The 15,445-nt window shown below is 40.8% G+C and overlaps 6 protein-coding genes across 6 annotated transcripts; 3 read left to right on the top strand and 3 right to left on the bottom strand.

Annotated features, from left to right (window-relative positions):
• Positions 1-2,560: 2,560 nt before the first annotated feature.
• LOC131433887 (uncharacterized) lies at positions 2,561-7,417 on the bottom strand. The gene is made up of 4 exons (XM_058600495.1): positions 7,085-7,417; positions 5,342-5,465; positions 4,645-4,998; positions 2,561-2,945 (listed from the first exon to the last, which is right to left on the bottom strand). Exons 1-4 carry the CDS (start codon positions 7,389-7,391, stop codon positions 2,633-2,635), a joined length of 1,098 nt encoding a protein of 365 aa, XP_058456478.1. The 5' UTR covers positions 7,392-7,417; the 3' UTR covers positions 2,561-2,632.
• Positions 3,285-3,695, top strand: LOC131438398 (histone H3). Its single transcript, XM_058608412.1, has one exon. The coding sequence runs from the start codon at positions 3,285-3,287 to the stop codon at positions 3,693-3,695; it is 411 nt and encodes a 136-aa protein (XP_058464395.1).
• Positions 4,641-5,015, bottom strand: LOC131438405 (histone H2B-like). Its single transcript, XM_058608418.1, has one exon. The coding sequence runs from the start codon at positions 5,013-5,015 to the stop codon at positions 4,641-4,643; it is 375 nt and encodes a 124-aa protein (XP_058464401.1).
• Positions 5,248-5,671, top strand: LOC131438399 (histone H2A). The gene has a single exon (XM_058608413.1). The coding sequence runs from the start codon at positions 5,280-5,282 to the stop codon at positions 5,652-5,654; it is 375 nt and encodes a 124-aa protein (XP_058464396.1). The 5' UTR covers positions 5,248-5,279; the 3' UTR covers positions 5,655-5,671.
• A 4,463-nt stretch (positions 7,418-11,880) lies between the features above and the next one.
• On the top strand, positions 11,881-12,305 carry LOC131438406 (histone H3). Its single transcript, XM_058608419.1, has one exon. The coding sequence runs from the start codon at positions 11,893-11,895 to the stop codon at positions 12,301-12,303; it is 411 nt and encodes a 136-aa protein (XP_058464402.1). The 5' UTR covers positions 11,881-11,892; the 3' UTR covers positions 12,304-12,305.
• Positions 12,306-13,452: 1,147 nt separating this feature from the next.
• LOC131433886 (histone H1A-like) lies at positions 13,453-14,124 on the bottom strand. The gene has a single exon (XM_058600494.1). It carries the CDS (start codon positions 14,122-14,124, stop codon positions 13,453-13,455), a length of 672 nt encoding a protein of 223 aa, XP_058456477.1.
• Between the last annotated feature and the right edge of the window lie 1,321 nt (positions 14,125-15,445).

The raw sequence follows: 15,445 nt of genomic DNA, 5'->3' as shown, positions 1-15,445 counted from the left end.
TTCTCTCGAGCCCCTGCCTTTCATGTACTTTGTCTTTGACACATTGATGTCTAGTCCGATCCGCTTGGCCTCAGCTTTTAGTCCGATGTACGTATCTTCCATCTTCTCAAAGTTGCGTGCTATAATGTCAATATCATCAGCGAAACCAAGTAGCTGGACGGACTTTCTGTAAATCGTGCCACTCGTGTCTATCCTCGCTCCTCTTATCACACCCTCCAAGGCAATGTTGAATAGCAGACACGAAAGACCATCACCTTGCCGTAGCCCTCTGCGAGTTTCGAAGGGACTCGAGTTTATCCCCGATACTCGAACAACGCACATCACTCGATCCATCGTAGCCTTGACCAATCGTATCAGTTTGTCCGGGAATCCGTAGTCGTGCATGATTTTCCATAGCTGTTCTCGATCGATTGTGCCGTAGGCTGATTTGAAATCGATGAATAAGTGATGTGTGGGCACATTGTATTCGCGACACTTTTGCAACACCTGGCGGATGGCGAACACTTGGTCCGTGGTAGCGCGTTCGCCCATAAATCCTGCCTGATATTGTCCCACGAATTCGTTTGCAATCGGTGAAAGTCGACGGCATAAGATTTGGGAGAGTACCTTGTAGGCGGCGTTCAGCAGAGTTATCGCGCGGTAATTGCAGCAATCCAGCTTATCGCCCTTTTTGTAGATGGGACACACGATTCCTTCCATCCATTCCTCCGGTAGAATCTCGTCCTCCCAGATCTTGGTAACGACCCAGTGCAATGCTTTCACTAGTGCATTACCACCGTGTTTTAGTAGCTCGCTTGGTAGTTGGTCAACGCCAGCGGCCTTATTATTTTTCAACCGGCTTACCTCCTCCTCGACTTCTTGGAGGTCTGGGACCGGCAGTCTATCGTCCTCCGCACGCGTTCCCAAGTTCGTTACCGCGCCGCTACTTTCGTATTCCACCACATCGCCATTGAGGTGCTCGTCGAAATACTGCCGCCACCTCTCGATCACCTCACAGTCGTTCGTGAGAAGATCCCCGTTGGTGTCCTTGCACATATCGGCCTGTGGCACATGGCCTCTGCGCGAACGGTTCACCTTCTCGTAGAACTTCCTTGTGTCATTAGCACGGAACAGCTGTTCCATCGCTTCGCGATCTCGGTCTTCCTGTTGGCGCTTTTTTCTACGGGATTTGGAGTTTAATCTGTTCCGCGCCTGTCTGTATCGCTCCTCGTTTGCTCTCGTCCAGTGTTGCAGCTTGCTCGCCCAAGCTGCATTCTTCTCGGCCACTAACTGTTCACATTTGTCATCGAACCAGTCGTTCCTTACGTTCAGATTAATTGACTTAGAAAATCAAATAGTCACAGGTAGGGGTTGCTGCAACTCTTTCCAATACAAAAGGTGTTATGCGCAAGAAGCTGTTTCACAACAAAATCCAATGGCTTAGCGTATTTTGCCAACAGGAAAAAGTGATTATACATTCCAAAATGGATCTCACTCACTTTTCTCAGCGATAGTTTGACCGATTTACACAAACTTAGATTCAAATGAAAGGTCTCACGGTCCCATACCCCAATTCTTGACTTTCATTCGGATCCGACATCTGGTTCCGGAGTTATAGGGTGAAGTGTGTTAAATATTGTTCGCCGTCATTTAAAGCGGTGAAACAAAAACCTTCAAAAATTTTTCAAACTGAACTCAGAACTACACAAATCGATAACCATTATCATTTGGCAGCTAAACAAACAGATTCCGGCTATCTTGGTTTCCGGTTTTTGATTAACGACGGAAGATATTAGTCATATGATCTTACTTACTATCTTACTACATATATTCGGATACAACAAAAATTTACACCGTAGTTTAGAATACGATGTCAAAATCAAATAAAATCTTCAAAATTCGAATAAAAATGGTAGAGTTTATACGTCATGTTATTTGGTAGCCATACGAATCTTCATCGATTATACCAGTTCTCGGGTTCCGGTACCGGAAGTACCTACAATAGTGGAACTCACTTCTTTTTCTCGTGTTGCATTCTGAAGGTTACACTAGTTAATGCACAAACAATCCATTGGTTTCTTTCAAAAATCGACGAAAAACATCGCAGTATTATGAGAATATGATTGATATGAGAAAGGCATCATTACACCACTAGGTGGATTAAAACAGGGTTTGTTGTTTTAAACATGCTTCGATGCAAATCTTCCAAATAATGTTTACGATAGTAATCTCGACTGAGCGACGCTCTGACTTCGTTGAAAAGCTTAGCATCAAGACACCTGTATAATCAGCAATCAGCGATGCAGCTCCGGTTTTTGGGTAATGGGTTATATCCGAACCGGAGAGAGGGAGTTTAAGCTTGTTCAAGTAACATCAGTGGGGCAATTTTCTTGAAACCAATTTGGGAATACATTTACAAAATGTCTCACTGGTTTCTTCAGCATTATTCTTCGTTTATTTACGGATCAGCGTTTTAAAATTGTGATTTGGTTTAAAAATTAAAAGAATCTTGGTCTTGCCTGATTACGCAATGCATTGCGTAATGATTTTTGCTGACAATCAATTCGAAGAACATCTCTTAATCACTCTTTATCGATTCTTTGTTGGCCCTGAAAAGGGCCGTTTTAATAAATAATAAATCGGAATTGTTAATTTAACCTCCGAAACCGTACAGAGTGCGTCCTTGACGTTTCAACGCATAGACGACATCCATAGCGGTAACAGTCTTCCGCTTGGCGTGTTCAGTGTAAGTAACAGCATCCCGGATAACATTTTCCAAGAACACTTTCAGTACACCTCGGGTTTCTTCGTAGATCAAACCGGAAATACGCTTCACTCCTCCACGACGAGCCAGACGACGGATTGCTGGTTTGGTGATTCCCTGGATGTTATCACGAAGAACCTTACGATGACGCTTGGCACCTCCTTTTCCGAGTCCTTTACCTCCTTTACCACGACCAGTCATTTTTCAGAATTTATCAGTAGCAGTTACACTTTGAAACAGAATTCAAACACTGAGATGACGATTGCCTGTGACGTGGCTCTTTTATACTGTTTTCAAACGGCTTCAATTTCCCCTCCAGGCATGGCTTTTTCGTATTCCTTCATTCCATTATGCTGCATTTTTCTGCACATCATGTTTATTCCCCACTCTTCGGTGCAGCATGGATTGGTGTTTGGAAAATAACGGCTAAATGCAGGTAGCGTCCCTTTTTCTGCTATAAAAGAATTGATTCTGAAAATTTCTCGTTATTTCTCGTTTACCCGTCTATCGAAAATTCGGAAATTCTACCTACTAACTTGGAATGGCTCGTACAAAGCAAACCGCTCGTAAGTCTACCGGAGGAAAGGCTCCTCGTAAGCAGCTGGCTACCAAAGCTGCTCGCAAGAGTGCCCCAGCCACCGGAGGAGTAAAGAAACCTCATCGCTATCGACCAGGAACAGTCGCCCTGCGTGAAATTCGTCGTTACCAGAAATCCACCGAATTGCTGATCCGCAAGCTGCCATTCCAGCGTCTGGTTCGTGAAATCGCTCAGGATTTCAAAACCGATCTGCGTTTCCAGAGCTCAGCCGTCATGGCTCTGCAGGAAGCTAGTGAGGCTTATTTGGTCGGTCTGTTCGAAGACACCAATCTGTGCGCCATCCACGCCAAGCGTGTGACAATTATGCCAAAGGACATTCAGTTGGCCCGTCGCATCCGTGGAGAACGTGCTTAAATTTGACATTATTTACAATTCATAATCGGTCCTTTTCAGGACCACCATAAATTTAGAAAAGAACTGTTGGCGGAATGCTTCGTTTCCAAAATTGTTTACAGGCAAAAGTTACAGGGGCGCTATTAGGCAATTGATTTAAGTGATGAAATAATTACTAGCATTGACGCGTCGTACTAACTGTTTGCATCGTTATAGTTAGTATACAACTAAAATGAAAGAACATAAGGAAGTTTATGTAACTTGGAGCATAGAAAGGCGGAGTCATGTTTCATAAGCATTCTTCACACGAACGTCATCGAGAACAGTACAGTTGATGAATTGATTGGTCATTTACGAAAAAGGCTCAATCAAGAAGAATATTAACTATTTTGGCAAAGTGTAAGGACTGTAGTTTTGATCATTGTGATTCAAGTTGAACTTACTTGCACTAATGAATCGAAGCCGCAACTTAATAGCTGGTCGCATTGTTTGATTATTCGTCGGGCTAATGTTCTTGGCAGTAAATTAGCGCTTTCAGCCGTATTCTCGGGAGGATTTTAGCATGGATTGAACAAGGAATTTTTCAATCGGCAATTTGAAATCTAACTTAACTTCTTATATATTTTGCCTTCCGTTAAGGTGAAATTATTAGAATTTATAATGATCCTGCTTAAGATTGGCCGTCAAAGACATTAACGATGATTTCCGAACTTCACAGTTTTATTTCTCTCGCTTCATAGAAGCTGACGAAAGACTGAAAAAAACTCAAGCTTTAACATCAGCATAATTGACTAATGTAAGAATTTATGCATTCGAATGATTTTCATTTCGTCGGAATCTGTGAAACCTAATTTCTATCACAAATCAAAATTACTTTCGAAAATTAAGAAAATTCAACTCAATTCTTTTAAAATGATTGTTGGCCCTGAAAAGGGCCGATTTTGTCGGGAATACGATTGAGTTGGTTTACTTGGAGCTTGTATACTTGGTGACAGCCTTGGTACCTTCCGATACGGCATGTTTTGCCAACTCTCCTGGCAGCAGCAGACGAACGGCTGTTTGAATTTCACGAGAAGTGATCGTAGAACGCTTGTTGTACTGAGCCAGACGAGAAGCTTCGGCGGCAATGCGTTCGAATATGTCGTTGACAAAACTGTTCATGATGCTCATAGCCTTCGACGAAACTCCGGTGTCCGGGTGAACTTGCTTCAACACCTTGTAGATGTAGATAGCGTAGCTTTCCTTACGGCGTTGCTTGCGCTTCTTCTTGTCCCCCTTCGCAATATTCTTCTGCGCTTTGCCAGATTTTTTGGCAGCTTTTCCACTAGTTTTCGGTGCCATTTCGAATGTATTAAACTTGATAACGTTTCATCAAAACTGATGCAAAAAGGATAAATGCTATACCTTTTATACCTGGAAAGGAGAGATCGAATTGCCGTCCCTTTTATTATTTTCTGTTTAATGGTACCCTTCTAACATCGCATACGGAACAGTAAATAAGGCACAGTGAAATGGGTATATAAAGCGGGTCATTCCAGGTAGCACACATCAGTATATTTCTATCTCAATTGAAAGTAACAACGCTTTTTGAATTACTCAAACAAAATGTCTGGACGCGGAAAAGGAGGCAAAGTTAAGGGAAAGGCAAAGTCCCGTTCGAATCGTGCCGGTCTTCAGTTCCCAGTAGGCCGAATCCATCGTCTGTTGAGAAAGGGAAACTACGCGGAACGCGTCGGAGCAGGAGCCCCTGTCTATCTGGCAGCTGTGATGGAATATCTTGCTGCTGAAGTTCTGGAATTGGCAGGAAATGCTGCTCGTGATAACAAGAAAACCAGAATCATCCCACGTCATTTGCAACTGGCCATCCGCAACGACGAGGAACTGAACAAACTACTGTCGGGAGTAACCATCGCCCAGGGTGGTGTGCTACCAAACATTCAAGCTGTTCTACTCCCCAAGAAAACCGAAAAGAAAGCCTAAATTGAAACTGAGTCACGCTACAACCGAAACCGTCCTTTTTAGGACGACCATATTTTTATGATAAAGAACTAAATGGAATCAGTTCTAGTTAATTTATTTTCATTAAATATTACTTATTTATTCATCGTAACATTAACTTCACAATTGTACTGTGCAATACGAATTGATTGTGCAGTCTGTTGAAAAAAATACAAAATAGAATTTCACAGTGGTGAATATTTTAAGTGGGTTAAAATGAGTGTGGGATGAGAACCAACGGTGACCAAACAAGAATAATAGGGTTTTTGGTACGCGCAAGAATAAGACTTTGGATGATAGGCTGTGTTATGTTAGTTCATATGCGCGTCTTCGAATATTGAAAATGTTTAATTATCTTTTTCACATATATTAAAATGACGCTTCAAAATCGTCTAACTGTGCTTCAAAAATCGTCACCGTTTCGGTATTACATGAATTGTCTATTTTCATATCTGAGCAAAGCTGTTTAAACACTTTTTATGTAAGCTTTTGCCAAAAGTTTCATAGTGTTTTTCTGACGATAAGTGATGAAAAACCTTGACAACATATCATCTTAACCACTGACCTTGAATAATTCATCGGTCAATTCTGTTGCATTATTACATCATTTGAATTATGAATCTTATGAACATTCAGAATAAACTTTTTGAATTCCCTTCAAAATCCGAAAGAGATCAATGTTTGGCAAAAGATTTCATGTCATTGCATCCAATGAATTTTAATAAAATTAATAATAATGGTATTATCTTCAATATAGATCTTGGACCTGGTTGGCAACTTTAACCATTGCGAGTAGTCCGCATTGTTTGATTATTCGATCGTTAGTTGGCAGATCTGTTTTAAATGTACATTTGTCATATGATTACTGTCATGAATTGAATGGAACACTGGTATTTCAACTTGAGTACACATTTCTTGGGAACGCATTTCTCTATGCTGACAGTAGTAAACTATTTGATCAGAAGATGAAATACGATTATTTTTGAAAGACTTTCTTCAAAGCGCACAACCTTATTATTAATGCATATGAGGTGCGAGATAAATTCCCATGAATTGTAAATCAGCTAAATCGCGTTATTAGGCAAAAGTGTGTGCGACATCACAAGTCCTTAGTGGTTGTGACTAACATAAAGATCATTGGCTTTTGTTGTGAAATACCTACCTGGGCATAATACCTTTTGCATTGTTAAGAGTTGCAGCGAACCCTACCTGTGACTATTCGATTTTCTAAGTCAAGTAATCGTTTTTTCATATTGCAGCCATTTTATCAGAAGATAGGCTTCTAAGTCAATTCTAACGCGTTTATGTTAAGGGTAATGATGAAATTGGAAAAATTCTTAGAATAACTCTTAATTGATTGTTTGTTGGCCCTGAAAAGGGCCATTCTGATAGATAATTCATCGGCATTTAACCTCCGAAACCGTACAGAGTGCGTCCTTGACGTTTCAACGCATAGACGACATCCATAGCAGTAACGGTCTTTCGCTTGGCGTGTTCAGTGTAAGTAACAGCATCCCGGATTACATTTTCCAGAAACACTTTCAAAACACCTCGGGTTTCTTCGTAGATCAGACCGGAAATACGCTTCACTCCTCCACGACGAGCCAGACGACGGATTGCTGGTTTGGTGATACCCTGGATGTTATCACGAAGAACCTTACGATGACGCTTGGCGCCTCCTTTTCCGAGTCCTTTACCTCCTTTACCACGACCAGTCATTTTTCAGAATTTATCAGTAGCAGTTACACTTTGAAACAGAATTCGAACACTGAGATGACGATTGCCCGTGACGTGGCTCTTTTATACTTCAAATGGCTTCAATTTCCCCTCCGAGCATGGCTTTTTCTTGTTCCTTCATTCCATTATGCTGCATTTTTCTGCACATCATGTTTATTCCCCTCTCTCTGATGTAGCAAAGATTGGTGTTTGGAAAAAAAACGGCTAAATGCAGGTAGCGTCCCTTTTTCTGCTATAAAAGAATTGATTCTGAAAATTTCTCGTAACATTCGTCATCTAACACTCGATGTGGATAGACGAATAACCTACTACGACTAATTTCGATTTTGTTTTATTTTTTATTCGCAGTTGTCTACCTACCCAAGCTATGGGTAAAAACCGCCATAGATCCGAGAAGGATCCAAAGGATGCTAAGCGTCTGAAGCCAAGTGATGTACAGGTAAACGACCGTTTGCTGAGTTAAAACCAATATGCTGATCTGCCAGTAGATGTCGAAGAGGAACTGCAGAAGAAGGAAAAAATGCCGCCTTTCTACCTGAAGGGCTTCCCACCAACTCTACGCTCGGATTTCAACACACTGATCAGCAAAGGACTACAGGCAACAATCCGTTTATGTACTGAAGGCTACAAAATAACTGTTCCGGCTTTGAACCACTACAAAGGAGTGGAATGCTATCTGAAGCAGACAAAAGCGGAATACTTCACACACGATATTGCCGCCAACAAACCTATGAAGGTTGTACTTCGAGGACTACCCGACATGATGGAAGCCGAACTAAAGCAGGCACTGTCGGAGGCTGGACTAAAGCCTTTGATGGTATTTAAAATGAAGCGCCATAATACGGACAAAAAGTTTAGAGATCAACTGTACCTGATTCATCTGGAGAAGGGCTCCATCACCATGAGTCAACTGAAAACGATTAAATCGTTATTTCACATAATCATCGAATGGCAAAAGTATAAACCGGTACATCGGGATGTCACACAGTGCACGAACTGTTTGAACTACGGCCATGGAGCGAGGAATTGCCACATGAAAAGTCGGTGCGGGAAATGTGCCGAACCACACAATACCAACGATTGCCTACTAGATGACATCGCTGTAAAATGTGTGAACTGTGATGGCGACCATCCATCTACTAGCAAATCGTGTCCCAAACGTGCTGAGTTCACAAAAATTCGACAACAGGCGTCCCGCAAACAATCAACGCGCAAGAATGTTCCACAGAAGGATGAAGTTAATTTCCCACGGCTCCCACCGAAGAGGGATATTCCGAATTTGCCGCCACTTCCTCGCAGCAATCCAAAGACTTCAGCCGCTGGATCTCAAAAAGAATCTTCCTCAAGAATCCCTCCTGGATGGGGCAATAATCAACCACAAGCAAAGGATGACTCTGGTGATTTATTCTCTGCTGAACAACTGATCGTCATTTTTGAAACAATGACAACAAAACTACGAAACTGCAGAACGCGGTTAGAGCAAATCAACGCCTTAGGCAAATTCATCATCGAATATGCAATATAATGAGTTGGTTATAGTAAATTGGAATGCTTGCTCACTCAGGAGCAAAACTGCTGAATTGTCCGACTTTCTTCAAGAGAAGAATGCCGATATTGCTATTTTAACTGAAACTCATCTTAAACCTGAAATTTCTATTTTTATTTCCAATTACAGGATTCACAGGCTCGACAGGGCAACTACCAGAGGAGGGGGAGTTGCCATTGCCATTAAACGATCCATTCAGCACAGGCTTCTGTCAGCCTTTAAATTGCAACTCATAGAAGCCATCGGAATTGAGATTACAACGACGATGGGACCCATCATCATCATTGCAGCGTACTGCCCCAAACAAACCAATCTTCGAGATGGTACGTGTGCATCATTGAAGCGAGATCTGGCTATGCTCACTCGACGACAAAACAAATTCATCATTGCTGGGGACCTGAACGCACGGCATGAACTGTGGGGAAACAGAAGACAGAATCGAAACGGATTCGTACTTGCCGAAGATTACGAAGCTGGACAATACAACATCTTCGCTCCGGATCAACCAACGCGACTTTCCAGATCGGGAGTTCATTCCATTTTGGATATATTCATCAGCAACATCGCTATAGACAGCTCTCCGGTTGTCTTCAACGAGCTCTCTTCTGACCACTTTCCAGTAATATTGACGTTGGGATCTTCACCAGAAACAGTGCCTATTCAACCTCGGAGGAACTATTATCGCACCGATTGGGTCCAATTTCAACATATCGCCGACCAACTTATTAATATCGATTTACCACTTGATTCCCCGATGGAAATCGATGCAGCCCTATCTTCCTTCCAGCATTCAATCACAGTCGCTCGTGATAGGACGGTTCCAGTACAACACATGCCGAGTTCCTCTCTTCAAATCGACAGTGTCACCAAGAAACTCATCCGACTTCGGAACATCTACCGGAGGCAGTATCAACGAACTGGCATCCTAGATAGGAAGACTACTTATAACAACTTAACTAGGATAATCCAGGAAAGGATATCTGAGCTTCGCAACAGGAACTTCCAGCAAAAGCTTCGAGAAATTCTCCCACATTCAAAGCCCTTCTGGTTCTTAACGAAGGTGCTTAAGAAAAAACCGAAGCCTATTCCTCCTCTGATGTCACCCCAGGACGCAGCTGAAGGAATACCTTTAATCACACCAGTAGAGAAGGCAAATGCGCTAGGCCAGCAGTTTGTGTGTTCTCACAATTTAGGACTTAACATTGTTAGTCCATATGAAAGAGCCGTTGCTGATAGCGTAGCTGAGGTTGACCAATCAGACAGCTTGGTTCCTGAGGAAAGTAGAGTCACTACGAATGAGCTGATGGCTTTTGTGAAAAAATCCAAAAATATAAAGGCCCCCGGTTTCGACAACACATTCAACATTGAGCTGAAACATTTGAGTACTCGCTCATTTGTCTTCTTAGCTAAAATTTTTAACAGGTGCTGGGAGCTTGGTTACTTCCCTTCAATGTGGAAGTTAGCTAAAGTTATCCCAGTTTTGAAACCGGGGAAAGATCCTTCCTTTTCCAAGAGCTATCGGCCCATCAGCTTACTCTCTGCCCTATCCAAGCTGTTTGAAAAGTCAATACAAAGGCGAATTCTTGCTTTTGCAGATGAACAGGATATATTTCTGGAAGAACAGTTTGGGTTCCGGAAAGGAAGATCCACCATCCACCAGCTCACAAGGGTTAACAACGTCATCCAGCAAAACAAATCAGTGTCCAAAACGACTGCCATGGCAATATTGGATATTGAAAAGGCATTCGATAATGTGTGGCACGATGGACTGGTGTTCAAACTGCATCGGTATAATTTTCCCATGTATCTTATTAAAATTATCAAAAATTATCTTGCAGATAGAGCATTCCAGGTTTCTCTGAATAATGCACTTTCAGAAAGATTTACTATTCCTGCTGGTGTACCCCAGGGAAGTATCCTAGGTCCCATTCTATACAACATTTTCACATCAGACATCCCACCTCTTCCAGGTGGTGGTGTTCTGTCACAATTTGCTGATGATACTGCCATTCTTTACAAAGGTCGTGTCATTAATGCTCTGAAAAATAAACTACAGACAGGTCTGGACGCTTTAACGGAATATTTTACAAGCTGGAAAATTGTGATCAATGCAGCAAAAACTCAGGTCATCTTGTTTCCACATTCAAGATCTCCAAAACTTGTTCCATCAGACGAATGCAGAATACGATTCGGTGATGAGGTCATTCAATGGTCCGATGAAGTTATCTATCTAGGACTCACCTTTGACAGACATCTGATATTCAGGTCACATGTTGACAAAATCGTTCAAAAATGCAGCATACTCATTAGGTCTCTGTATCCGCTGATTTGTAGAACATCTAAACTATGCCTGAAGAATCAGATGGCTGTCTATAAACAAATCATCTACCCCGCAATTGAATACGCAGTCCCTGTTTGGCGGGGCTGTGCACGAACACACAAACTTAGGCTCCAGCGCATTCAAAGTAAGATCTTAAAGATGATTCTCAATCTACCCCCTTGGACAAGGACTAGTGAAGTACATGAGATGGCCTCACTGGATATACTAGAACAAAAATTCGAACAATACTGCACGAAATTTGAAGAGAGGTGCTCAATCTCTGAAATACAAATAATTAAAAATTTGTACGTATTAGGTTAGGGATAGTTATAAGTAGGTAGATATTTTATTAATAATTAAAATAAATATTATGATTAAACATTAGTATGTAAAACAAGAATAACTAAAACACCTAATATTAATAACGAATCGTATGAACAACAAAGATGAAAGGCCAAAGGGTCAAAACACTTGTACTGTAAAATGTTGATGTAATACACAAAAATAAGATTAATAAACAGATATTTATGCAAAAAAAAAAAAAAAATGAAAATTTCTCGTCATTTCTCGTTTACCCGTCTATCGAAAAAGTCGAAACTTCTACCTACCAACTTGCAATGGCTCGTACAAAGCAAACCGCTCGTAAGTCCACCGGAGGAAAGGCTCCTCGTAAGCAGCTGGCTACCAAAGCTGCTCGCAAGAGTGCCCCAGCCACCGGAGGAGTAAAGAAACCTCATCGCTATCGACCAGGAACAGTCGCCCTGCGTGAAATTCGTCGTTACCAGAAATCCACCGAATTGCTGATCCGCAAGCTGCCATTCCAGCGTCTGGTTCGTGAAATCGCTCAGGATTTCAAAACCGATCTGCGTTTCCAGAGTTCGGCCGTCATGGCTCTGCAGGAAGCTAGTGAGGCTTATTTGGTCGGTCTGTTCGAAGACACCAATCTGTGCGCCATCCACGCCAAGCGTGTGACAATTATGCCAAAGGACATCCAGTTGGCCCGTCGCATCCGTGGAGAACGTGCTTAAATTTGACATTATTTACAATTCATAATCGGTCCTTTTCAGGACCACCATAAATTTACAAAAGAACTGTGAGCGGAATGCTTTGTTTCCAAATTTTTTAACTTGAAACTACAGCGGTGATATAAAGCAATTAATTTGAGTGATGATATAAATGCTAGTATTGACGCGTCGTACCAACCGTTTGCATAGTTATAGTTAGAATGTGGTATATAACTAAAATAAATAATATTTTGTTAAGGAAAATAAGGTAGTTTGGAAGCATGAAAAGGCGGAGTCTTATTTCTTAGGCATTCTTCACACGAACGTCAACTTCTCATATATTTTACTTTCCGTCAAGATGAAATTTTTAGGATTTATCAGGATTGGTCACGTCACTGATTATTCCCGATCTCGATTGGTTTTTCTTAAGCTTCATAGAAGCTCTCGACTGACGAAAAACCAAGCGCCAACATCATTAATGTGAGCACTTTATGCGATTGAATGCTTTCAATTTCGTTGGAGTCAATTATAAATTTAATCAATTTACCAACCAACTAGTGTTGCTTATTTCTACTGCTTCAAATGTAATGCTTTCCCTTATATTCTCGCTTGATGGTTCTATTCTACAGGGCCAAGCTGGCTGTGTGAGGATCGTAACATCCGCACCATAATTTTGCTGTTCGTTGTGAATTGACTGGAAAGTATTTTGTAACACAATATCTTTTACTAATCGCACTCACCTCCCCTCCCTCCCTTGCTCATTAATATGACGGAATTTGAGCAAACAATTAATATCTTCCCAACGGTTTGAAATTTGTTTCATTCAAAGTCGTATTCAGAGCCATTCGAAACTTTACAACGAAATAGCGAACTTGTGATACTCAGAATGCAACTATTGGCATATATCTAAAAATTACAATAGCGAAAGCAATGTTAAACTTACGCATATTATTTTACAAAACCTGTTAAAACCTCGATATTTGGTACAGTATTGTTCTTCGAATCATCAGTACGTTACAATTAGAAACACGTTAATAGCTTAGTTTAATATGATTGTTGGTAGGATCTGTCTTATTTGGAAAATTATCGATAAACTCTTCGTATGAATTGTTGATAGTCCTGAAAAGGACTGTTTTTGAATACCATGAATGGAAAGTTAAGTTTGATGCAAATTTATTTTTTAGCGGCAACCTTCTTCGGGGCAGCTTTCTTTGCTGGAGCGGCCTTCTTTGGTTTCGGAGTCTTGGGTTTGTTTGCTGCGGCCTTCGATGGTTTTGTGGCTTTCTGTTTGGGAACAGCTGCCTTCTTCGCGGCCTTAGCAGGGGCTACCTTAGCTTTCTTCGCAGCAGCCTTTGGCTTTTTCTCACCAGCCGGTTTCTTGGCTTTCGGCTTCTTTTCGCCAGCTACTTTCTTGATAACTTTTTTCTTTTCTCCGGCAACCTTCTTTGGTTTTTTGGCAGCCACCTTCTTCGGTTTCTTCTCGCCAGCTGGTTTCTTTACTTCGGCTTTAATTTTGAACGATCCAGAAGCACCGGAACCCTTAGTCTGGGCCAACCTACCCTTCTCAACACCCGATTTCAAAGCCTTCTTGATGAATGGAGCCAATTTGGCAACGTCACACTTGTAGTTAGCAGCGATGTACTTCTTGATGGCCTGCACCGAAGATCCATTGCGTTCCTTCAGAGCCTTGATGGCAGCCACAATCATGTCATTCACTGGTGGATGTGTCGACGGTTTCTTCGGTTTCTTGGCATCTCCTTTGGCAGCCTTGGCTTTTTTCGGAGCCTTTGCTGGAGATGCAGCAACGGGAACTGCAGCAGCAACTTGAGTAGTGGACTCAACCATTTTAATACACTTTCTTTCACTTCGGTCGATTTACGAACAATATAAGCAAAGGGAATGCAATAACATCATTTGGCGTGATCGCCCTCCAATTTGTGGGCTCTGTTAGGGAAGCGCATGGCATGTTGTCAACACGCTGTTATGCGAAGAAATGTAATACCTATTTTTGGACAACTTTTCTTAAAACGTCAATATTTCATTGTTCGTAATAGGAAAGCAAACGATGGATCAGTTTTTACGTACAAAGATGTTTGAATTATCTAATCCACATCCTAAATCCAGTCACACGCACACACATGTCAATGAAATAACGATTCAATATTCATTTAGTTAGGCATGTTTTAATCGTATTGTAGAAAAACAGTTAAATAGTCGCATACAAACAATTGATAATCAACCGAAATAGTATTCAATAAGAGAAGAAATCTTTTAACCGTATAGCTAATGTAAATATGTCCACAGGAATTCTGACACGAATAAACGCATTCAGTAAAACTTGTATCGCTCCAAAAAAATGACAACAGCAAATTTTTCAAATATCAACGGAAAACTGTCAGACATGCCATTTCAATTTTAATGTAATGTAATATTTTATCAATAGCGTCTTAGAATCCTCGAAACTAACGAAACAATGAAATTTCCTTCGTACGATGGGCAACTTTGAATTTCAGTTTTGCAATGACTGAGAGGAAACATATATTGGAGAAGCCAAATGAATGAAAAACTAACAGAAAAGATGATTTATTGGAAAAAGACCTGTCCTGCCTCTGAGCGTATCTTTTTCCAATAAATCATCTTTTTCTGTTAGTTTTTCATTCGTTTGGCTTCTCTAATATGTGTTTCCGCTTAGTCATTGCAAAACTGAACTAAGTTATGGCGGTTTTACGTCAAACCAACTAAAAATTATTTAATCGATAAAAACTTTGAATTTGTTTTCTTGATTAAATTCTAGTTTATTATAAATGTTGTTGTCTCTAGGTGAGAGAATTTGAATTTATTCACATAACGTTTACTACACTGCTAAAGAATTTTCGGTTTCGCGGTATGGTGTACATATCCCGAGTAGTCGTAAATAGCAAACAAAAAACAAAGTATTAACGATTTTTGCCATCATATCTTAACATGATATGCTCTTTGCTGTCATGACGGTACTTGATGTTTTTTGATGCTTTATTGAAGTAAACTGCTTCAAAATCATATAAGATAATTGTTTATTATACTATTTCATTCTCAATTTAGAAGTAAAAACCAACTGACAAATTCGTCTTCCATAAAAACTGTTTTTCAAATATTACAATGATAGAATTTAATATTTTGTAGCTAT

The sequence above is a fragment of the Malaya genurostris genome, chromosome 3, assembly GCF_030247185.1.
Source record: "Malaya genurostris strain Urasoe2022 chromosome 3, Malgen_1.1, whole genome shotgun sequence".
Classification (NCBI taxonomy): Eukaryota; Metazoa; Arthropoda; class Insecta; order Diptera; family Culicidae; genus Malaya; species Malaya genurostris.
The sequence above is the reverse complement of the archived record's forward strand: the minus strand, read 5'-3'. Positions and strand labels throughout refer to the sequence as shown.